The sequence below is a fragment of the Mesitornis unicolor genome, unplaced genomic scaffold (genome assembly GCF_000695765.1).
Source record: "Mesitornis unicolor isolate BGI_N332 unplaced genomic scaffold, ASM69576v1 scaffold1080, whole genome shotgun sequence".
Classification (NCBI taxonomy): Eukaryota; Metazoa; Chordata; class Aves; order Mesitornithiformes; family Mesitornithidae; genus Mesitornis; species Mesitornis unicolor.
The window spans coordinates 53,155-78,999 of record NW_010156042.1 but is presented as its reverse complement, the minus strand read 5'-3'; the positions used below and the strand labels follow the sequence as shown (position 1 = coordinate 78,999).

General features: G+C 37.4%; 1 protein-coding gene across 1 annotated transcript in view; it reads left to right on the top strand.

Moving 5' to 3' along the window:
- The window catches only part of PHKB (phosphorylase kinase, beta), a gene marked incomplete at its 5' end in the record, with an annotated part of 40,476 nt that extends 24,940 nt beyond the window's left edge, over positions 1 to 15,536 (top strand). Inside the window, 8 exons of the mRNA XM_010189530.1 lie at positions 722 to 779; positions 2,509 to 2,599; positions 3,889 to 4,091; positions 7,742 to 7,876; positions 11,153 to 11,282; positions 11,649 to 11,756; positions 13,057 to 13,197; positions 15,399 to 15,536. Of these exons, the coding sequence (XP_010187832.1) occupies positions 722 to 779; positions 2,509 to 2,599; positions 3,889 to 4,091; positions 7,742 to 7,876; positions 11,153 to 11,282; positions 11,649 to 11,756; positions 13,057 to 13,197; positions 15,399 to 15,536 (1,004 nt within the window). The remainder of the gene's footprint in view (positions 1 to 721; positions 780 to 2,508; positions 2,600 to 3,888; positions 4,092 to 7,741; positions 7,877 to 11,152; positions 11,283 to 11,648; positions 11,757 to 13,056; positions 13,198 to 15,398) is intronic.
- Positions 15,537 to 25,845: the final 10,309 nt, after the last annotated feature.

The following is a 25,845-nucleotide window of genomic DNA, read 5'->3' as shown; positions in this document are numbered from 1 at the left end:
CAGGAATGCACCTGATGACCAAAGCCCGCTCACACAGGGTATCTCCGTGGGCACATTATTGTGGTTATTCAGGGCAGAGATGCAAAGAAGGGGAAGATCCTCTCTTTCATGCTCTCCTGGCTTCCTGTAAAATGAAAGTCTCACATCCCACATGATTAACCACGTGATCTATTGTTCATGTGTAAAGTTGAAAACAGCTCATGTCTCAGATATCAGCTATTACAAACTTTGTCCAAACGTAACACCACTTCAGTGAACTGTCAAGCACAAGAGTTCCCTGTTGCTTCCTGTAGCTCAACAAAGGCAAGACAGTGGAAAGAGCATCGACATCCTCTATCCAAAACATAATAAAAGCAGTTTGAGGATGTATGTTATGGTGGAGATATACCTTTATAGGCCAAATCTGTATGCAGATTAGTCTTCCCCAACATATTGCAAGAATAGCTGATATCATAGATCTCCTTATAGCACGAGCAGCAAATCTAGCTGACATCTGGTTTTGCTTCTTGCATAACAACATCCCACTGGATGATAAGGGACTTGATTGCATCTACATTTTAGATGTTATGCTTTACTAAAGCTGATTCAGAATTAACTGATCGCATCAAATGTACCTTATTACTATTAAATGAAAATCTGTGCATCTTTTTCTGCTTGTGTTTTGTTTGTGGTTTGTTTTTGTTTGTTTTTTGTTTTTTGTTTTTTAAAAAAATGCATTTAGGTACTGTTGCTGAGCATATTGAAAGAATCTATAGACGAGCTGGCACCAAAAAGCTCTGGTTTGTATCATGTTCCTTTTGTTTTACACAGATTTATTTTTTTTCTAATCTGCTTTATAGAGAGTAAAGTCGGATCCTTACACAGTTAAAGGGAGGAAAAAAGGACAGCTTTACTAACAGAATTTTATTGGTTCATTGCAGCTGAAGATCAGGTCTAGAATGCTTTAAAAAAAACCTACGTAGTATTTTCTTACTGTTACCACTTAAAATATAGAAGGTTGATAAACTGGTTTTTCTATGAGAGCTATTACCAATGTACAGTGCTCCTTAAATTCAAATAATAAGAAAAGAATGCTAATATTCTTATGGTTTACAGGGCATGATAAAATATTATCAGTAGCTTTCTGTAGCAGGGGTGGTGGTCAAATAGAAATCAGTTAAGTTGATACCCTTACACAGTTTATTTATTGCCCCAAAATAATCTGCTTTGTCACAGTAACTTTAGAAGGTTGGTCATTTAAAAGGTTTCAGAAAGTAGGTTGGTATTGATGTGTTGTTGATTATTTCCATTGCCCCAAAGCTCAGTAGAAATTTCATTTCTTCTTATCGAAGAAATGAGTTGAGTCTGAATTCTGTTCTCTTGCTCTGTAACTATTCCTAACAGATGAGTCTGTAAATATAAAAATCTGTTCATACAGTTAAATGGGCCCTTGACAAAAATCAGGTAGAACCAAAATACCTTGGTGGTATTTTTGTAAGTAATAAAAAAAAAAAAAGTCTTTTTAGAAGCAAAATATGTAAACTGTTTTTCATTTCTCTTCCATGATTGCCATGTGACATACATATAGGTTGGTGTTGCGCTACAGTGCTGCATTTGCACAGAAATTTTCTTCTTCTATAGCCCCACATATTACTACTTTACTGGTACATGGGAAACAGGTAAAGTGCCCAAAAGTCTGAAATGGAGCTCCGTGAATTTTTTTTTTCTTATTTGCATTTTGATGGTATCAGCTAATGCATTTTTGAAATGCTTTGCTCTTGATCTTAAGAAGTGCGTAGCAGTTTTCACAGGAATCAACGTCAACTGTTTGAACTTTTTACTAACACTGTAGAATATTACAAGTTGTTCATTATCTCTGTGTATAAATGGTTTTTATTAGCCTCAAAGCCTGTGCTAGAAAAGCTCAAATATGGGTCTATTAGGTTTGTGTTTTGTCAGGCAATTCTTATTAAAAGTATTTATATCTTTAACCATCAACTGGATATATGAACAAATGTTTTCCTTAGAAGTTACAGCTAGTTTTTAACCTAGCACAAGTCTCCTCTTTTCATGCTACACATGTGAATTATTACCTGATCGTGGAAAAAAAACCAAAGCCTTGGTGGTGTACTTCCTCTTGCAAAATCTTTCTAACTCCTCCTTAAATAGACTAAAAAATTACCAGGGCTATCTTGCAAAATGATGAAAATACCACAAAAGAGAAGCTGGCATCTCTTACCTCTGTGTTTTCAAGATGATGCTGAGAATGACTGACAAGCTTTTTATGGAGCTGGTAGTTTAATGAATTCTAACTAAATTTATTTTTAAGCCATTAACCTGTATCTAGACTAAAAAATGAAAATACACAGAAGATTACATAAAATCTGATCTGAATTCTGCTTTATAAATAATGTACATATTTACTGAGTTAGTTTTGAGATCTCTGCTGTGGCAGACTTCAAACTTAGCTGTGAATTCATTAAACTAGCTTGTGATACGTAGTGGGATTGCTCTGTTTTCTGCCCTTAGGTCTGTTGTGCGCTTCGCAGCAAGTCTTTTAGGTAAACTAGTGGACAGCCTTGCACCATCTATTACTAATGTGTTAGTTCAGGGCAAGCAGGTAAGTCTTCACTCCTCAGAAATGTATTAAGGAATGATAACAAAGAAACTAAATACATGGGCTTGTTAATTTTGAAGGCCTCCGTTGCTTCTTTTAAAAGTACCCAACGGCTTAAAAAATCCTTACTGAAGAAGAAAAATCCAGATAAAATAAAGATAGACTTAATACTTGCATATACTATGGACTGACACATTCAGTTTTATTTAATGACAGAACAATACTGAAAAGACAGTTCAGTGTCTAGATAAAAAGGGAAGAGTAATGATTTACATAACTCCTTAAATTTTGTATGTATGCCTTCTTATTTCACAGAAGTACATGGAGTCAAGTAATACGGCTTCTTTTTAAGACTTACTTAAGATACAGCCACCCTCTCTGTAATTGAGCATGAGAAAAGAGATGGGTGGCAAAAGTCTTTGAAGATTTTACTTCTGTGTTCCAAACAAAGTTTATCATCAGTGTTTCTTCCTTTGCTAAGGAAGACTTTTTTTTTTCTCCTAGCACAAAAATTTTAATTAAGTTCATGAAGAGCTGCTTCCAAATAATAATAATAATTGAATACTATCTATTTTTCTGTTAACATATGCATAAACTTACCTCTCTGCAGTGTTGTTATGACAAAATTGTCTTTGTCTGACTCCACACTGAGGTCTGGGCATGTGCTGCTGGTGCTACACAGCGATAGGGGAAGCTACACCTGCATGCAGCATGATTTGGAGCTGGGTTTTTTCAGCTTTTTTAACCTAACTTGCCTTCCCTGATCCCTTTATAAAATAATGATCTTTACTGTAGGAGAAAAATTAGTGTTGCTGTGTTTACTGACAGTACATCAAAAGCAAATCAGAATTTAAACAAAATTCCTTTTCTGTGGTTAAACAATCCAGTACCAGCAATATATTTTTTTTTCTAAATGAAGGCTATAACTTTAGGATTCTATTAGAATTAAGAAAACAAAACTATGAATTTAAATCTGAATTTTAAGTGACCTCCACAGCTGAAATGTCAGAAATTAAAGACAATCTAAACCTTGTGTATAGGCGTGATTATACAGCCAGTTTTGAGACCAAAGCCATGGTCTTGTATTTTTATTTTCATTTGGAAAAATATATTACATATTTGCTGTGGTCTTTAGTGAATTTCATAATTTTTAATAGCGTCCAACTAACCGTATTAACAAGCATCAGTCATCAGTATAAAACTATAGAGTTCATGAAGTTTGATTTCTGAATTGCTTCTACGATGCTTTTATTTCTGTCCATATCTTCTGAATTGTTTTCAATGTACCATAGGTGACACTTGGAGCTTTTGGCCAAGAGGAAGAAGTTATTTCTAATCCCTTATCGCCAGGAGTGATTAAGAACATCATCTATGAAAAATGTCGTTTACAAGATGAAAGAGAAGCTGTAGTGCAGCAGGAACTCGTCATACATATTGGCTGGATCATCTCAAATTCACCTGAACTTTTCAGGGGAATGCTGAAAATACGGATTGGGTCAGTAAAGTAGCTGCTGTTGTTCTTCCTACTAGTATTGAGGGGGAGCGTGCATGCTTTAACAGAGATTGTTACTACATTGCAAAAGTGGTTTATGTAAGATGATGCAGCAAAACTTATATACTGCAATTTGACATTTCTAGGAATCCTGCTTTAAATCAGTGTACCAAAAGCAGGTACACAACTGATCTCAAATTTGCCAGTCAGCAGCATGAAGTGAAGGAGGGGCAGACCTTGTAATGGCCCATTTGAAGCTTTCCTACAGCTAATACAGGGAACTATAGGATTTTTCAAAGCTTGATCCCTATCATGTTAGGACTTCAAACCCAAAAACAGTCTAGAGGGGTTAGAAGCATTCTGTACAGCAAACGAGCAGTGGGCAGAACATCCTGCCTGACTCCGCTGGTGGCCACTGAGGCAGTCACCAGCTCAGACACTGTGAGCCTACGCTGTCACTACAGTGGCTGAAGGAGCTCTGCTTCAGAATGCAACTGGCCTCATGTCTGTACCAGAAATAACAAAGTATGAGCTCGTGTGTGTGAGGGGTGATCCTGAGCCAGTATCCTACCTGGGCAGCAGACATACAGCACACAGGGTGCCATCCAGAGCTTCCCAGTTGCAGAGTGGGTAGAAAGTCTGCTCACAGCTTGCTCTCCATGCAGTGGCAGCAAGGCAAGCTCTACAGAAATCTTTTTATCATGTCCTAGGTATGGATGTGCTGCACATACCTAAGGCTGGTAACTGGCATCAGTTTAATAACTGGTAAATGTGATGTGGACATGGACTCCTAGGAGCACAATGGCTCCTGGATGAAGCCTTTAAAAGCTTTTTGCTCACTTGATAGTCACCTATGTCATGTCATAGGCAAATGGGTAAGGGACAGAGACTGCATAAATTTGATTTTCTTCTGAAACCACACCATTCTCCTCCAAGTCAACATATGCTTCTAGTTACATTTGCTGGTTTCCAGTAAGTGCTCAACTCATAATATAGCATAATATCAGTCTTAAAAATCTGGCAACCCTGAGCAACAAATCCTTGGAAATGGTGTTTCAAGGTACTTAAACTATTTCTTTTCAGAGTTTCAGCATAATAATCTGCCTAAAAAGATAGCTTGTTCTTTTAGATTGTTGTCTGTAATGGGGACTTCAAGTAACAAAGCTTTCTGCAGTTCAACTGTATTTACCGTTACAGCTTTTCCTAAAATATTTTGAGGCACCAAGGTATACTTCTGATGCTCAGTGAATCTGAACATCTGGCATCTGGCTTAACAAAGACATTGCTCAAGAGCAGTTCTCTATACTAAAAAACTTAATTGCCATGGTAAAGAAAAACCTGATTTGTCCTTTATTGTGAAAACTTTGTTCTTCACACCCACCCCCCCAGCTGAGTAGTACCCTGGTACAGACACACCAAATACTTCTTGACTGTTCATCAGCTACATAGTTGTTCAATTCTGTACTAAGTGGGTTAGGTGAAGCTATGTATAGCTTAGCAATCACAAACTTGAAACAAGTTTAAAACATCTTTTACCTGCTGGATTGCTTTCTTTAGTGCTTTGATAAGGTGACCTACAAATAGTCTGTGCTGGAGTGTTATCATATTCCATGGTGTCTGCATTTACTTTGCTATCTGCAGAAATTAATTATTGTTTCACATTTAGGAAGAGACAGATACATTTGAATAAGCACTTCTCTGAAGAAGCCAGGTGCTGCTGACTGAGATTTACAGAATTAGTGAGCATGATTTAAAATTAGAACTGAAGCCGTTCTATCCTCCATATTTTTTCATAGAGAAAATACAGCTTTTCAGCACTGGAGGTAGATACCAGCAGTCTTTTATCTATCACACAAGATTCATGCTTCCACTTTAGCAGTGCATTCCAGTCATCATGAGAACAAAAACTTTTCAAATCACTTGTATTACATTCAACTGCAAGTAAATCTCTCCTTTTGCACTTAAATACCTTTTCTGTACCCTCTACAGAGCCACGTTACTCCTCTGTCCTCCTCTTCCTCATTCTCTGTAGCTAATCCATGTTGATTTTTTTTTCTTTCTACCAAGGCCAATGCTAGAGATTCCGTTTCCTTTATTTCTGGGTTATCACCCACTCCAGTGAGTAAAATTAAGCTTCTTGAAGGAACACCATCAGTTTGATAATGATATGAGTGAGTGTCTTGTTACTGATTTGTTTTCAGGGTTTCATGTGGAAACAGATCAAGGTCCTGACAGCCCTATTACTGTAGAAACCTCCAACCAACTGACTTTTACCTGCCTCCTAGCAGTGAAGAGTAGGAGGTCCGCTCTTGACTTTGCTATGTTTTGTAGGCCACTGCAAAGAGAAAACACCAGTGAATGACTTTCACACAGGTAGATCTGAGTCATCAGTGAAAAAAGAACCAATTCTGAAGCCAGTTGTTTGTTACCTTAGTATCGAGAGAAGGACACTATTCACCCACTAAAATAAGTCTTAAGTAATGTGTTCTGGATAACATAATATGTCCATGTTGCCTTGTATATATTCTCTTGAATCTTGCACCTTAAATGAATGGTCCTAGAAACCTCAAAATTAAAGCAACGTTCAATCAGTTGGCCTGACATCTCAGAATGTCTAACTGTGTAGTTACTAAGAATCTTTCAGGAAAGATTGTGACTTGACTTACATAAACTGGAACAGTCTGTACCTTCTAGGTGAAATCAGTAAATGTCTGTGGAATGTGGCTATAGTGATGACAAAGTAACTCTTGGGAATACTCTGCGTTTTCTGATAAACGATTCTGATAAAGAGTAAAGCTCTTTGATGTACCCCAGACTTGATCAGGTGTGGTATGATAGACTGTTTGGCAAAAAACTAGTTAAGTTTCTTTTCCCTTTTAATAGTAATACCTACTTGAACTACAGCAATGTAGATGGTAAGAGAGTGAGCTCCATGCTCAGTTACCTTGTTTCACATGTGTCTATACATGATTTCATCTTTGATGTTATATTAGAGGCTCTAGCACTGTTTTTATATAACGTGCAGAATAAAATTCAGCATTCTTCTTCAATAATTTGCAAAGTTCTGCCTCTCTCATACCTAAGGCTGAAAGATCTTCACTGTTGCCATATTTTTATTTAATCAAATCTTTTCAGAAGGGAGTAGCAAAAGAGAGAAAGTGGTTTAGACTGCAAAAAGGAATTTCAAAGGCTAAAACTATAAATAAGCCCTGAAGTATTTTTAAATGGAAAAATAATTCAATTTTTATGGCTTTTTAAAAACTCATCAGCAAAATGCATATACTGTCAGAGCACAATTTTGAGTAGGAATTTTAACATCAAAAGGCAGGTAAGTTTGTCTTAACAAATGTAGAATGTAGGGGAACATGTGGTCAAATATATTTTCCCTATGAAAAGCACACTTTATAACCCGTTTCTTAAAAATCTATGCATTATCTCTTTCAGTTTATATTTATACTGCAAACAAACACAAAATCTGAATAAATTCCACAATACAGTAAAAGTAGTAGAGTATTTGTTTGATATTTTATGTATGTCCTGACAGCCAAATAGCAGGATCGTGTGGAATTCTTATGAGCTATTTTATCTGACTAATTTTTCATCTTCGGAAACTTTGTATTTAATTAATAAGTATTTTCCTCCCTTTACTTCAGATGGATTATCCATGCTATGAAGTATGAATTGAAAATCCGTGCTGGGGATATGCCAGCCAAGGACTTATACCAGATGTCCCCTAGTGAAGTGAAGCAGCTTCTGCTGGATATTCTTCAGCCGCAGCAGCAGGGGAGGTAATGAGATGTGTGGGTTTGTGACACCTGTTTTCATAATAGGCTGTTCAAGTAATCTTCATTTCTGAAATACTTTGTATACACCTGAAATCAATAATACACTCATTTAAGGAAAGGTAGCAAAAATGCACTTTTTCATTCTTTCAACTGTGTCCAGGTTCTACAATTGTTTCTTTTATATTGCAGCTTTCCTTTTCAGCTTTATCTTTGGGGAAGTCCTACTCTATAGCATTAAGTTCTACACTTTGGCAGTAGTGTGCCTAAAATTACTCAAGGCCGTCTACTGAAGTAACTTGCAAGAGCAGTTTGTCTGCTGTTCAGTGCCCTCTTTCTTCTGCCTTATTATATGAATTAAGAACAGATGTTCTTGAGTTCTCAGGAGGTAGCAGTGGAATCTTTTCTCCATGCTGTAGCTAGCTGCCAAAACAGCATTCATTGTGATACAAAGTGTGCAAGACAAAAGTTAAAAATACAATATTTCCACTTAACTATTTTGATAAGAGTGAAGTCAAAAATCCTCCTGTAGGCTTTACTTCTAGTTAAGTTTGATTAAACTTTGGCACATAGTGCTGATACTTTCTGTAGTCCTTGACGGAATGGACGATGGCCTTTTCTCTCAACAGAGAGGAAATATACCTCATGTCTTACTACTTATGTTCCTGCTTAATTCAAAACATACTCTGTTTTTTTCCCCAGTCTATAATGTCTGAGAAACAAGCTCCTTCAATCTGTGTCTGTGCTCTCTTACCTGATTTGTGAGATGTAGTGTCTCTCAGTCCAGCTGACACTGTACTCCCTGTATCCCACCTGCTTTTCAGTGTCTTGGTTGTGGTTATCAATGCTTGCTGTTTAGTTGCTGTCTCTGCTTAACTTGATGTTGACATGATTCCTCTAAAACCTTAGCAGAAACAACTCTAGGTTTCTCTTTGCAGCATTTTCCATTATGATATTAGGCTATTTAGGAAACAACATGGCCAATCAATATAAGCAATTCAAGCAGCATCCTTCATTAGAGTTCTTACCCAAGTTGTCACAGTGCCTTCTGCTTCTGATTCCTTTAACATACGATAGCTGGATCAGCGAAGAGAACTCTGCTTCATTTTCTGTGGATGAAGATTCTTTTTTGGAGGTTATCTGTGTACGAAATCTAGCCAGCATCTCCTTTAAAACTTCCTGTCTTTAACTTCTTCCTGTACACTATTACTAGCTTGTTTTTCCTTACCCATTAGTGACTTTGTTTTAGAAGTTCTCTTCCTGCCAGGAATTACAGAACAGTCTCCTTGCATCTTCTTTCTCTGACAGTTTTCCCTACTGTTGTGATTTTTAGAAAAAATCTCTGCTACTGTGATAAATCACTGCCAATTAATGTGTCATACATGAAGGGCTTGTGGTGGTGTTCCTTCCGTAACAGTATCTCCACAACTAACACCTCTCCAAGTTTTCACAGAGGGTAACAATTTTGCAATTTTCCTACCTCTTACACTGGACTCCAGAGTATTATAACACACATACAAACATATATATATTTATCTATCCTATATATATGTATATGTTACTGAAAGAGTGCAGACTTCCAGAGATACTCTGTTTATGTAGGTCACAAGATTGTAAGTAGCCTTTTTAAAATGGAGCATTATTCTTTTATTGGTCCAAACAGTTATAAACTCATTTAGCTCATACAGTTTACGGGATTCTCTTTCTTACCATAGTAATTTAGATAGATCGGAGTATTTCTGGGATCTGCAAGTGCTTGCTTCTTTGCATTAACAAAACAACCTTTTCTTTCTATCACAACCTCTTTTTGTTTTTATGACTGTTTTCTTGTCCTAGTCCAAGGACAGAGCTGTGCAGAGCATGAGATGGAACTGTCATAGCAGGCACAAGTTTTGGCAGTTAAGTGTCTTATTGAGAAGTGATTTATGACATAATTTTTCTTAATTTCTCATGTTAATCTAGCACAGTTATACAGGTAAAAATGCTGCATATTGGCTTGGTGCTAGCAGTGGAAAGTAATTAAAGTCAATAGTAAGTCAGTGACAGATATTTAATCAGAAGTGCTTTAAAGCCTTGACTTTAAATATCTTCATTCTCATAAAGCACATGCCAACTATATAGAGTTGAAATCTGTTCAGAACATGCACCACTTAATATTATCTTTTTTCTTTTTAAAAATAAAAAACCCTCAAAATCTCAAAAAACAACACACTGTTGCTTAGTCTTCTAGTGGAGTTGGGAGCTACACTAAAAAACTTAAGAAAAGTGCAAGAACACCCATGGAGTTGTCTGAATTAGAGTTCTCTTTTCTGATCCAGTCTCAGAAGGAGTTCTCACCATTTGTCAAACGTGTGTGGTACTGCTGCACAAGACGTAATTCTGTACTGTGAATCCACTAATGAAAATCATACCCATGACTGCCACTTCCATTGCTGGTATCTCAAACATTTTGTCTAAAGCCTCAATCCTGTAGTAATCCTGAGAAGGAAAAATACAAAATTTAAATTCCAGACTTCTGGTTGTAAGTAAAAAAAGTTTGGGGCAGTATGCTTCTGAAGGCAAACAAAGTTTGTAATTTATGGATCATGTAACTCAGTTTGTTCAAAGCTTTAGTTTAACAAATACATCCTGTTAAATTTTCTGAACTTACAGCCCACTTGTTTTTCTCCACACCATCATAAAAAATCCTACCTTCAGCAATACTGCTGAAATGCATTTTTCTAACCTTGTATTTAAATTAGAATTACAGATGTTTCTAATCCATTATCCATTACATCTTATATTTTATAGATGCAGAAATTAATTGAGCTGCATTTTTATATATATGATTGTTTTACCTATTGTAGTATGATAAAACAAATTTTAATATAGTTAATACTGAGGAGTTTTTTCAGTGTTTATAAATTTCGCTGTGAGATACTACACAATGACTTCTGTTTTATGTATGTTTTAGTTTATGGTGACTTAAATTGATTGGACATGATGAATTCAGCCTGTTACTGTACTGCACTGGATAGATTTCACGGTTAATTCCTTTGCTCCAGTCACATAAAGCACAAACACACACATAAGAATAGCAGTCTAACTCCTCCCAACCTTCTGAGCATCTTGATTTTGTTTGTCTTAGAGCATAACTTACCAGAAAGCACAACGTGTACTGCACATGCATCATTAATACGTATTTGCTGTCACTCCCCTCACTGACTTACACCACAGAACATGGCTTGGTTCTGCATCTGGAACAGGTTTTCACTTCAAATTCTCAATCTTTTTTGTCCACAGAAGCTGGCTCAACAGAAGACAGATCGACGGCTCCCTCAACCGCACTCCCGCTGGGTTCTACGATCGGGTGTGGCAGATCTTGGAGAGAACCCCCAATGGTTTGATAGTGGCGGGGAAATTTTTACCACAGGTAAAACCAGCACAGTTGCTCAGTTATTTCTGCTCTACCTCACTATTAATGGTGAATTATTTTATTGTTAATGTCTACTAATTATTACTTAAGGTAATTTGTTTCTATTACTATTTTAATAAAAAGGTTTCTTTTTCGTTTCTTTTTGGTTCTGAGTAAAACAGAATTAGAAAAAACAGTTATTTTTATTAAAACACATTTATAAAAGCGTAAGTCTAGAAGCCATGGGCTGCTTCCGTTTTGATCCTACAGTGGTCATATTTCTTAGTTAAGTATTATTTATTCAACAAGCGCATAGGCTCTACCTGGGGGTGGTTTTGATTTAATGCAATTTGTCTTTGAGTAAAAGAATTATTTGTTTTTCAGCAACCAACCTTATCAGATATGACGATGTATGAAATGAATTTTTCCCTTCTTGTTGAAGATATGCTGCAAAATATCGACCAGCCGGAATATAGACAAATTATTGTTGAGGTCTGTGGCCTACAATGAATTAAATTTTATCATGTACATGAGTATGTTACAGCTTAAAAGAAAAAAAGTAACTGAGGCTCAAATATTTGAAGAAATACCATTTTAAATATAAGCACTTGCTTCAGTAGTTTCACCATAGATTTTGTATGATTAAACAAGTTCTTGTTAACAAGTTCTTGATGTTCTTCCCTTTTAGCAAATAGATAAATATTAATGACAGTGCCAATACAATTAGGTCACAGGAGATGAAAACTAGTACGAAGAATAATTCCAAAGTCGCTTTCCTTCAAATCCCCAGCCCATGCCTTTTCCTAGGAATTTGCTTGGTCTAAGGAAAAAACGCTCTAAAATACCAGTTTGCCCTGCAATAGGTTCTTATTTCCCATTTTGCTGAGGCTGTCTGGTAATTTGCTTTATGCTACTGAATCACCTAACTTCCAGTTTCCTTATGTTCCTGTACCTAACAATAAGGCAAGAGGCTGTGTAAACTCCTTCCCTGCCACTGCACATAATGTACAGTTTTTGAACAGATCAAAAGCATCGGCACCCTTGGTAACTGACATCCATGCTGTCGGCAGCATTCACTGTTAGTGCCCAAGTGTGTGCCTCTGGTGCTTGTGAGCATTTCTCCACAGTCAAATCAAATCCATCTTGACTCTGGCTGACATTCTATGGTCATGCTGCTTGCTTGAACATCCCAAATTTTTGCTAATTATCAAAGCCCAAGATGACCAGTACTGCCCACTTGTAGTTATTACAACATGTCACCATCATGTTCACCTTCCTAGTTTGAACCTCTTTAAGATAGAAAGAATGTAAATTCTCTTGAACTGAGACTTTTTATGGGTGACTATTGACTTCGTTTTTATAAATTTTGTTATAGTATCATATCAATCCTATATGTGATTATGCCTCAAAATGTCAGATGCTGAAGTTCAGTGTTTGTGAGTGCTTTTCACCCTCTCCGATGAGCATCAGCATTTGTGCAGCCACACAGTGAACTGAATAAGCTGGAAAACAACTTCCCTGGCTCCCAGCAAAGTTAGATATTGGTGTCAATCATTTACACAGTACCCTTAACTACGTAGTCACCAGAAATTGTAACCTTTCCTAAAAGCCTGCTTTTTCAGTGAGAGTCAGAATTCAAGTCAGAATTCTGTTATCTGCGCATTATTATCTGTGCCACTGTTAAGTGGCTTCCTGCTTGAAAGAGGCATATGCAATTAGTAATAGTGCTTTTATGTAACCTGAATTTTAACAAACCAAGTTTAAAGCCTTACAGTCTTTTTCTACCTTCTAGTTGTTGATGGTTATATCTGTTATTTTGGAGAGAAATCCTGAACTAGAGTTCCAGGACAAAGTGGACTTGGACAAAGTGGTACAAGAAGCGTTTCATGACTTTCAGAAAGATCACAGCGGTCTAAAGGGAGCTGAAAATCAAGTGAGTAAAATACTACTGCCTTACAGAATTTACCATTCTTATTGAGGTTAGTTATAATTGTCTTATTGAAGTTCGTTATAAATTTAATTCTGTGCAGTTCAGAATAAAAAGCAAATGCAAAACAAATAATAAATGAATATACCCAAGTGCTGCATAAGTCTGCAAGGAGCCTATAAGCAGAAATAAAAGATGCACACTTACTTTATTGCTGAATTATGCGTTCAAACTGGTATGGTACGGAGAACACTCACAATGTTACATAGTGCTGAAATAGATATAATACTCATTAAAGGGGAAAGAATTTACTAGGGGGAACACTAGAATAAAGAAGAGTTAAGAATAACAAAAAAGAGGAAAAACTAAAGCTTACAGAGGAAGTCTGAACTTAGGATCTTATGTACACAGATACTAAGAAAAAATTAATAACTAAAGAACTCATCTTGACAATACTAACACAAGAACTTAAAACGTGAAACTGTTCTTGGGTACTGATTTTTGTGCTTGAGTTGCATTGATGACTTAGCAAGCTTGTAATCTCTGAAATCGTGTAATAAAGCCAGGTTCATTGAACAGGCTGAAGGAGGAAATATGAGTGAAGCAGTGGGATAAGGCCCTGTGCTACTGAGGATGACCTTCCTCACTGCACCTGGCATTGTATTGTGCATGATATATTCAGAGATATCTGTGCCAGCTCTGATTAATCCATTGATTAATAACATATTGACAGGCAACAGCACTTCCTGTTGCTGAATTTAGCTTCTTTCAAAGATGAGGAAGGATGTGCTCTGTAAGAATTCTTTCAAAAGTTTCAAGGTTCACTTTTTTCCCACTTCTTTTTTTGTAAGAAGATTTGGAAGCAAGCCAGATATCCAGGCTTAGCAATGTGTCACCTGGCACAATACCTTTGTTTTTGAAAGGACACAATTTTCTTGAAATTATTATTCTCTTGGTCTGCTCATTTGACTCTGTGGTTGCAGCCATAGGAAAATCGGACTTATCATCCACAGAAATGGCTTTTAAGTGCCAGCTCTGCACAGTATCTTGAATATGCTGGTGACTTTTGTGACAAGCTGGAGATCCCCAGATGCAATAAACAGAAAGAAAAATCCCATGCAAAAAGTTTTTACTGATGCTGCCCTAGCATCCATTAAAGTGATGGGTATTTTTTTTTCTAAGCCCAGATCTACTTAGAATGATCCCTTTTTATCTCCTAGAAGGAAATCCCCATTTATAGTTGTGAATACTATCCCCAAGATGGTTGTTGCTGGAAATTCCAGGTCCTTACACTAAAGTGTTCTGGAACCAGACACTCTGGTATTCCCAGGTGTATTCCCGTTGGCTGTTAACTGTAGCCTGTTCAGGACTGTTCTGGGGATATTCTGTCCCAAGTTTTCCTAACGAACGCCGCTAAAAGAACTCCTGATTTGTCTCAACTATGCACTTCCATTAAACTCACTTGCAATTAATTTAATCTTTGTTAATTTCTTGTTAACATGTAATACATGTCAAAAGTATTTACTCTAGTAATTTCAAACACACCCTAAAACTACGGAGTCTGATATTTTCACCACACAATCTCTGCTCTTGATTTAATAAAACAAACTGATTTCCTGAATTAGAGTTGAACTTTCACAATAGCAGCCAGTATCTAGTTTGAGATTAAGCAGATGTTTTAACATCATTAACTCTGCAAAACAGGTGTTCAGTGAAGGAAACCTATTTTGTTGATCTGATTAATGAATTAGTTCATGGGCTGCCTGTGGTTTGCTTCTTGGTTTTTTTTTTTCCAAATAAATCTTCATTCAGTACCTCCGCTCGTACACCTAAGGACCTGGCTCATAATCATACCATGGTAGCACAGTAAGTGACCACACAGTAATCATCTCGCTGCATGTTTTAAGAGAGCAGTTGTTCTCTGACACCTATTATATTTTAAAAAATACTAAGAAGGTGGTATCTGTACAGGACTGGAAATTTCAGTAGAGAAATACTTGCGACTCGTTTTAGTAATCTGTTTTCCCCATGTTCAGGTAAGTATACGTGGGAGGTTTTCTGAAAATTGAGCAGAATTCTGCTATAGTTTTAGAGTCTGGAAAACACATTTGCATTTCTGACTTATTTCTGATGTTCCTCTTGTTTGCCTGTGTTTGGCTGCTTGATGTAATGAATGCTGATGGAAACTCCTTTTTCCTCTCCTGCAGGGTGACATGACTGCGTTTTACAACACTCCCCCAACCGGGAAAAAGGGAATGTGCAGCTACTTGAGTAAGGCTGTGGTCACTTTACTGCTGGAAGGGGAAATGAAAACAAGCAGTGATGATCCTTGTACCATCAGCTGAAGCCTGAAACGCAGGCTATGTATTTCTCGCACAAACATTAAAATACTGCTTTGAGGAGTAACCCTGGCTAGTAATACAAATGCATGCTATCCTTTGCTGAAAGAAGTGCCATTAAAGATACTAAGTGCCACCAAATTTTTTTCTTTCTCGACTATGCAGCATGAAACAGCACATGAAGTTAATCCTCTGATATTTGATTAAGTTGAATGGGATTGTATTTATGATCTTAAATTATGCATTTAACATAGTTGGTAACTTCAAGAGAAAGGCACTGTGAGATTTTTGTCTTTATACCTCTATTTATGTATAATTACAAACAAGTTTATTGTAAATTCTAAAAGAAATTCATAAAATACATAATTAACATACATACCAGTCGGTGTGGAAATATGAAAATGGAATTATTTTTTATTATTCTCACATAAATTGGAGGTGAAGGTTAAATAGTTGTTATTCTTTAAAGTTTTTCTATATCACTTTGACAGCATACCTTTGGTTTGCTTGCTTTAATTTACCAGTTGATAACTTGACACGCAGGTTTCACACTAATAGAGCAACTTTTTATCTCTAGCAATAAATATCACCACAGTTTCCCAGCTGTTGTTTAAACGTCTCTAAGTTAACAAGGGAAACGTATGGTAACAAGAGAAACGTTTGGTTAAAAAAAAAAAGGGCAAACAAGCTGTATTTAGGATTAACATCAATGAAGAAAAATCTTTATATTACATAAGCTATCAGTGCATTTAAGAATTCAAGATATATTTATTTACCGCCTAAGTGTGTGCAAACAATGTATGCTATATGCTTTATTTTGGTGAAATTAATAAAAAGCAAAAGCTTGTAATAAAACCTGTCAGTAAAAATACTTTCAGTGACATGCAAAGACTCCTGCTGACTTTAGTGGCAACCTTTAACATGCTACTGGAACCCCTCTGAATGACCAGTAAAGTGCCTCTTTTAGCAGCACAAAATACACTAAATCTTCACAACTAGTCCTTAAAAAATTAATTTAATTTTGATAATTAATACTGACCAGCTCCAACTCAACACAATAAATCATTGCCATATTGATAGTCAAGGCAGTGTAACTTAGGTAGAGAGAGAGGGCAAAATGAATGGCAGTAGTGCTCCTGCTGCTCTTCCTCGCTGCAATGCATTGATCATTCAGAGAACAGCGGGCAGGGGAGACAGGGAAGGGGAATCCAGAAGAAAAACACACTGGTTACTCACTGTTGGGTACATTATTGTAGTGTGTTAGTACAGTTAATAGTCGAGTGTGGTCTGAGGGGCTGCGGCACTGCTCTAACTCCAGCTACACTTAAACAGCAGACTCAGTTGGCGGCAGTTGTAAATACTGAAAGAACCACTAGTTTAAATAGCAATCCAACGTAGCATAGAAAGAGAAACTGTGGTGAAAACAAAGAGGGTAGCAGAAAATAAATGGTAAACCAGATAGGTTTTTTTTAAAAGCCATAGTTCAAGTAATACATGGTTAATATTTAAGAAACTTGGTCCTGATTTCTTTGAAAATATTCAGCCTCAAGAGGACAAGGAAAGAGATGCACTTGGGGTTGCAGAGGTGAAACACTCAATACAGTCCCCTGCATACTTTCAAGAGCAACTGGCAATAGAGTTGCTGCAGCCACTAAAGAAATAAGTCCCAAAGGGTTCACTACTGGCTCACACCATTCAGTCCCCTGATTATACACCTTCACAGCGCTCCAGAACTTGAAAAACTATTCTGCTTGCCAGGGTAAGTAGTATCAATTCAAACAGTGGGAAAACAGTAGTTGAAACAGTGTAAAGTAAAGCTGTTAAGTAAAAGCAGGTTGTTTTTAAACACCATTTTTTCCTTCATCAGATACTCCTAAGAGTAAGATAAAATTAATTCAGCTAAGCAAACCACAGAAAAGAATTCCATTTTTCCTCTGCTATTAGAAAGAGAGGAAATGCCAACCTGCAGTGGCACCTCCTGGTGTAAATACATGACTCTCCCCTCTCTCCAACGCCAAACTCAGTTTTACCAAAACCATCATCTTCACGCTGTGGATTACTGTGGCAGTTAATAGGCGTCATGGTCACTCATCAGGCATTTCAAACTGCTCTATTCCTTGAGAGGGTTCAGAAGGTAAGACATGGCTGCACTTCAAAGCTGACTTTCTTGACATCTTTGCTGTTAGCTTTGTTGCTTTCCTCTGTATGAATTTTCAGTTTTATTTTATCTACAGATCAGTTTGTGCAACTGATACAGAACTGGTACAGAAAAGAAACAGACAACCAGATTTATTAATTTATTATTATAAATCAGTCTCTCAGAAATCCTCTTCATTACTTGCTAATCCACCACAGCAGAAAATGTAGTAAGAGATCCTGATTTGAAAGGGATCAATCCTGCAGCGTGTAATGTGATGCTATCAAAAACCTGACAGTGGGGACATTTCTCCAAATCACATTTTGTCATCGAGGTCTGTCAGCATGCAACAGGTTTGATAACAGCAAGTTTAGGATTAGTATGATAATACAGTTAGATAGCTACCATTCTGCTGTTGTAACTTGTCTCACTTTTGTTGTGGTTTTTACTGCTATTTAAAATATTTTCTTAAACTTTACACATGGAGCTTATGGCATGAAAATTCCTCAATAAATCATCAGCATTCATGACTGGTGTCCTTTTATATTTATGTACCTCCTACAGTTCTCAAGACAGTCTACCTGCTTGACCAACAGCAATTTTGAGACTTAAAATTATCCTTCTGTAAAAATGCTTTTCAGCTACATAGGTATTACAGTACTAATACCACTGGAAGACATATATTTAATGAAAAAAAAAATCAATACGGTCAGAGTATATACCTAGAGGAGTCTTTGTATGCTAGTTTGTAAGAGGAAAAAATAAATGTACCAAAAGAAGTGGGAGTAGTGGGGCAGTCAGGTGCCTAAAATATAAATTAAGAAAATACAGAGGTGCAATTAACTCCACTGAAGTCTGTATATCTCATCTCAAAATCAATCAAGAAAATGGCTTGATTGGATTTTTAGATAATTATGATCCACAAAACCTGTGCCAAACATACCCTCTTCTCCTGAAGCGTGACAGTCTTTTAAACTACCCCTAATGAACTAAGCCTTGCACCATGGGAAGAGAAAATTAAATAAGCAGGAAAAACATTTTATGCTTTGCCATAACCACAAAATGCAGCAGTGTTGAGAGGCACTGCCAAGAGCTGGAAGGAAATGTCCTGGATCACACACACTGCTCATAGCTGCTGCTGCTCCTTCACGCTCAGATGGAGAAGTCACAGGTGTGGTGAGACTGTGAGGAGAAGGCAGGACGAAAACATAGCTGGGGTCTTAACTAGAGAGAACAGAAAGGATTTCCCTCTGGTGATGTGTTTTTGTGGGTGTTTGTTTTGTAGAAATGGATTAAGGCAGCTGTATTCATTTACCTATGTAACACTCTGTAGGTACTTTTTCCACCTGAGCATTTCTGTTCCTTTTGAACATCAGCAAGAGCTGGCACGAAAACAAATGTAAAAACATCAGATATAAGAAATGAGATCTACTTGTGACGGGTCTTCCCTGAATCAGAAAGACTCTCCTAAAGGATTTACAAGAGTTGCATTCTGTAAAAGCTCGTGTTTCTCACAAGGGAAGGGCAAGAGGGACAAAACAACTTCCCGTGGCTTCACCCAAATACAAACAAGGTTAACCTTGCCTCAGCTTGATCCCATGGGCAAGTGGCACACGGCTTAGGCAGCCCCTTGGGAATGCCACTCACTGGTGCTTTTAGTGAGGAAGCTGAGGCCAAACAGAGGGGAAAAAAAAGGGTGACATCACACATAGGAAGAATAAAACATGTAGGAACCATTTCTTATCCAACTTTTGCATCAGTGAAACCATCAAAAGAGAGAAGCCTGGGAGGCTCCATGCCTACCCACAGCAAGAAATCCACTCAGGTGCAAGTGGATACATGAAGAGAGGACATCATATTGTTTTTACTTCTGTAAAGACAGTACAGGCCTAAAGCTTGCATATCACTTCATCCAGGTAGAAAACACCTTGCTTACTAAAATTATTGATCAAAACATCCCAAAAACCACTTTCTACCACAGCACTGAACAGTGATGAATAATGGATGTGCGTCTACTCTGGGTTACGCTCCAGTAACTAAAATCCGTAATCTAATTCCACTTTGAACTAGAATGGGACTATACACTGAACTATACCTTTTTTGACTTTGTTGCCTAAGGTGATTACAAGCTTTTCAAATTCCCGGTTTGCTTACAAAAGGCTACTGTTACACTAAGTGGTCTCTGCAACAGGGCTGTCAGTCAGCCATGCTCGTCAAACCCAAAATAACTGGTGTCGCCTGGTGGCTCTTCAGGCCCTCCCAAGAGATGACTGATCTGACTCAGGCAAGCACACCCAGCCATTTTCTGTGTTCCATTGACAGACAGTATGTATTTAGTTAGGTTATGCTATGCAGCTGAACTTGCATTTCCTAAAGATAAATCAAAACTTAACTTATAAAGGAAACATGAACTTTGTACACAGAGAAGATTTTAGCTCATCCTTTTAATCTACAGTGTTTACTTGCATCTGTTCTATAATCTAGGATAAGTGATAAAAACAAGCCAGAAAGAAAACCTTAACAGAGATTCTTGTAGATTTGGAAGGTATCTGACATTGCTGCAAGGACATAAAAGCATGCAGGTGAGAAGAAACAAAGCTGACTTTCAAAAATGCACAAGAAGAAATCCTTAAGGTCTTCACGCAATGCCTCCAGATTAACAAAATCCAAAATGCTTTGCTTTGTGAACAAATGTCTTTCTCCATTGCATTGTTCTTCCTCGTACCAGGGACCTCAGGGGTTTGAATACAAGTGAAATGATTAAGTACTTGCTGTGTTTTAGTGCTGCTTTTGGTGATTTTTACCCTATATTTTATTTTCATTGCCTGAACACCAGATCATTAACACGGGGAAATTCAACAGGCTCTTAACTGTGCAATTCCATCTGCCTGTGTTCTACAGGAGTATTCATTTTATTTTTTAAACCTGGGAATTTTAATGAAAAAATACAATTATCACACTGTTACTGACTGTTCATCAGTTTTGTTATCATGTATCTTCAGAGGCTTTAAAAGAGGACTCCTTCTCCTTGTGTCTGGCACTATACAAAACACATGCCCCCGTCTCAAAGGGCATATAAGCTCTGACTGTAAAACAAGAGAAAAGCCAGGGAAAGGACCACAAGGGAGGTACATTGTCGTGTGGCTTTGTGCGGCTGCTGTAATCCCTGCATGGACCGGCACAGAAAATCAATGTTAAAAACTGCTTCCTGGCCTCTGTACTATCTTAAAGCACATCTAGAAGATATCATGGTAAAAATATCGATGAACAGTCTCACCTCACCATCACTTGTGCTCCCGCCCCTGTTATCAGCCAGCAGAACTGCACTGGAGGTCTTGGCCTGACAAAGTCCTAAATGGGTAGCAGCAGCATCTCAAGCACAGCTGAAAAATCTTCTAATGTTGAAGCCTGGAAGTTAATATAAACCTGTCTTTTTATCTTAATATTATTATGACAAATGGCTAGTGTGCTTCTGGGAACAAATGGCCTTTTATCACCACAGTCTTTCGGCTTTTTTTTTTTTTAAGCTTACTAAATTTAAGGTTTTTATTTTATAAAATGTCTTCAGCCCTATGCCTGTTCCTTTTGCTATCAGTACTATGGCTTCTGCTGGAATCAGTTACAGCATGGTACAAGTTCTATGGGATTTATTCACATTCCCAGAGCCACATCCAAGAGCAACGTTCAACTTAACCAACCTAATGAGAGCTATACAAAACCTCAGTAATGAGGATTCACGCCGGGCAGGCAGAATGAAGGTTTCCTGGCAGAAAGTCAGTGAATCACTAACAGAACGATGGCCCTGTATTCCAGATACAGACAAAATCGGGGTTTTACTATAACTAGTGATTTTCATCTCAAAGGTCTCATGCAAAACTAATGAAACCACAGCTGTTACAAAACTATTCTAAAAACACAATTCAAGAGGATGAAACAGACCTTCAATTCTACCTGTGAATGCTCTACAATAAATTCCTAATCTCAGCATCACAGTGGTCTTTCAAGAAGATGAATTACTCATTATTTGTTTATGAAGTGTCAAAGCTACTTAATAAAGCTGTTAAAGCTTCTCTTAGCTTCTCCTTGTAAAACCTCAAACACTTAGGGGAAAGATTAAATGAGAGGTTTCATTGGCATGCATATGCTCGATGGGAAAATGTTCAATTACCCCTTTTCTGTGACTTACTTGCTTCCATAGTGCTTTCTTCTCTGTACGCCACATTGTATTAATGTACAAGTAGAGATGCATTATTACACTTGACTCTATAAATAGTCTAAACCGTATACATTAAAGACTCAAATGTTATTTTTACAAAATTATTTTTAATTTGATGAGCTAGTATCATAGACTGTATTGGGTTGTAAGGGACCTTTAAAGACCGTCTAGTCCAACCCCCTGCAGTAATATTCACTGGTTTGCACTATGTTTCACTCCAGATTTGCTTTGGCTCATAGTACTTATTCCCCTACAATGGCCATGTCAACACAACTGATGTTTTTTCTTGTCCCTACACACCACAATCCCTTTCAAATATACACACTAGACATTTCTGTATCAACAACGGATGAAACAAAGCCTCAGAGATGGGAATAACAAAAACTGAAGTTAGTAATAAATGTGTAACTTTTGGTGACTCTCTTGGAAGGGAAGACAAGTATTAAATGATCAAAGTAATCTACTCAGCATTGAACTGACTGAAAACCATCTTAAATTCCATGTGCCTTCTGCATATGAAAAATTGAGAGTATCTCTATGAATATATCCAATGTCACTTTCCAGGGGTACCATACAAGTTTCACATCAACCCAATGACACTCATGGGAACCATTCAAATTTTATGGCTTTTATACAAGGCGTTAAAGCAGGAGTCAGAGAAAGTGACCCTATTTCCAAGGAACCAACTTGGCTGCTCCTCCATGCCTTCCTCTAGCTATGTTTGCTTTGCAGCAAAATTTCAATAGAGTAGTTTCAGATTTTACAGGTATTTTACATTAATGGTTTCTTCTTTTTCATTCTACAGGCAGACAAGTAGCAGAGCCATCATAATTATGGACAAGATTGACTATTAGAAGAAAGTCTCCTAGGGCAGTTGAATAGCACACTACTCTCAAAATAAATGAGCAGCTCTAAACTTTTAGGAAAGATAAATTCAGGGGAGAACAAGATATAAGTGACAGCCTTTTTATCACACAGAAAAATGTCAATACCTAAAATGATCATTCAAAATACTTTATTTTAAAACTATACTTAGGTGGAAGTTTGGCTATGAAAAACTAAAGATAACATGAAAATTCAAAATATGTCTTTAGCTAGATTTAATGGAGTCATTCCTAGATATGTTCATTTTTGCTTACATAGAAGTTTTCTGACTTCATTTAAGTGAGGAATGAGTAAACATGAAGTAAGAACATGAGTATCTTGGCACAAACGAGTAAGTATAAACTTACAAGCATCTATAGCATGTACAATAACCAATAACTACTACTATTACCTGAATCTTTTATTTTGTTATCATTCAGAAGCATACGTACTAAAAAAAAAGTCATATTTAGATGTTGACTCCAAACAGAATCAGCTCAATGCAACATACAGCATCCCAGCTTCAAATACTCAGCAGTCTACACTAAGTGATGTCATTGCATTACAAGGTAGAAAAAAAATCAATGTATTTAGAGGGCTCTAATCTCCATTACTGGTTATACTTAATTTCTAGAACCCTCACACTGTTAGATCACATCTAGCACACAATCCACAACAGGAGGTTTTTTTGAGGTTTTTTTTGTTTGCTTTCTTTCTTTTGAAGCAGAGGGAAGATAGTGGCAAATTCTATTCCTTGACACCGATGTTTATGTGGAAGTAGCGAATTGTACAGACTTAACACCTGAAGGAAGATAAAGCAATAGCCAAACACATGATAAACTGGATAGAAAAAAGTTATTTGGTATATAGAGCGTAGCATCATTCTCCAGTAAGCTAAAATTCTTGTCTTTCCATGCCCTCCTCTCTGGCCTCAATATTCCTATTTGTCCTGTTCCATGTTACCTGTTGCTATCTTGTGGTTCCACCCAGGATACCAGGTCTGTAAACCGCTGGATTAATCACCAACCGGTTTAATACTCACCAAGAGGGATTTAACATCAGCAATGTGTCCCATTGATGCTTCCTGTTGGTTTGCAGGCCAAAAAATTTGTGGCAGTATCAGAGGACACTTTATAAGCTTTTACTGTAGCTGCAGTCTGCAGAGGTTACCACTATATGGCCTTGTTCCCACATCTGATTTTACTCCAGCCAAGGCAGTAACATCAAAAATATCCCCAAAAGACTGTACACAAATCACTGATACGATGCTGGAAAGGACAAGTTATTGTATTCACAAGAATCCTTCAAAATGACAGTAAAATGGCAAGTCTCATTTGGCATTCTGATTTTTTGATCTCTGCTGGAGAGAAGCTGATGTATGGCCAGGATATTTTCATCTCCCCACAAGAAGCAACTGACAGGTAACTACACCCACAGCACCTCGTAAAAGAAACTGCATTTCTAGCTGTAATAAATAATCTCTCTCTTCAAAGTGCAGATGTTTTACAGAAAAGATGCAAGAGACTTCTGCTGCACAACCCTGGTTGGTTGCTGTGGCTCCCATTAATGAGTAGGAAGACGTCTGTTCAAGTAGCGTGCTAGGGGGGCTACAGTCCCTCCTACTGTACATTTTTTTACTTAAATTTTCCATGCCACAGTATAAACAAACATTACTGGAATAATTTTTTGTAATGCAAATACATTGTGAGACCTTAGCCTTGAAAGTTATGTTTTCCAGAAAACTGTACATAACTGTACTTAAAAGTATTGATAATGAGATATCAGAACTTGAAAACATGTAATAGTATTTGGATCTCATTTCTCTTTGAAATTTTTTCCAAAACCGTCTTATTATGCAGACTTTGTCATGTTGACCTTGCTGTCCCTTGATAGTATTGGCCAAGACAAAGAGGGAAAGCTCCCTGACTCTTGTAAAATTCAGCTTTCTCCACACTGCAGGTTGCCAGATTCGGTCCTGTCAGATTCTGTACCAGTTCCATGATTCACACAAGCTTTGAGTCAAGCCTCAAGTGACAGAATGAATTTACTGCTTCTGGATATTGCCTTTTTTTTTTTGTCTTATCACTGTCTGTCCCCCAGTACTCGAGCACTCATTACCTGGGATCAGGTTAATAGCACGCTTACGAGAACTCATTTTATATCTGGAAGCTTTTATATTAAACATCCCATTGTCTAAATTGGCTAAAGGATTATTTACCTGATTACAATTCCAAGTCCTGTATTGGAACTGACTCTAATTTGCTTTGAATGCTTTTACTTCAGAACACTTTTCTTGTCACACAAAAATATATTGTACATTACTGAACATAAATAATAGAGGTTAAGAGACAGCTGGAGTAAGTGTTACATGGTGAACTGCCACATCCCCTCTCACACAAAGTGCAGTGTCACTGCCCTGACTACTGTGTAATGTGCATATAGAAATGGATAAACCTTAAAAGACAACAGTTCATTGATTTTAATGTAATCTACCCCAAAATGCATAAAATACAGGTAAGTACTTATATATGGTATGTCAGCTATCTCTTTTAGTGCACCATGATACCTTATTATTTACTTTGTATCTAAATGACCTGTCAGACTAGAATACAGTTCTGAACCAAGCTTACATAACAGAAATTACGACTTTAAAAAATATTTTGTAGGTCCTTGCAATGCAAGGATGCAAGATGTTTATGTGTTACCTAAGAGGTAAGGTGGAGGACAAGGACAAATAAAGAATGAGCTACTTGACTTCCCTATTGCACAGACAGTGGTGGCTTTTCCTTTCAAATAATTTTAAACCTTTTGTTCATAGAATCATATCACAGAATGGTTTGGGCTGAAAGGGACCTTAAAGCTCATCCAGTTACACCCCCCTGCCATGGGCAGGGACATCTCCCACCAGCCCAGGCTGCTCAAAGCCCCGTCCAACCTGGCCTTGAACACTTCCGGAGAGGGGGCATCCACAACTTCCCTGGGCAACCTGTGCCAGTGTCTCACCACCCTCACAGTGAGGAATTCCTTCCTAATATCTAGTCTAAATCCCCCCTCTTTCAGTTTAAAGCCATTATCCCTCGTCTTGATGCTACCTACCC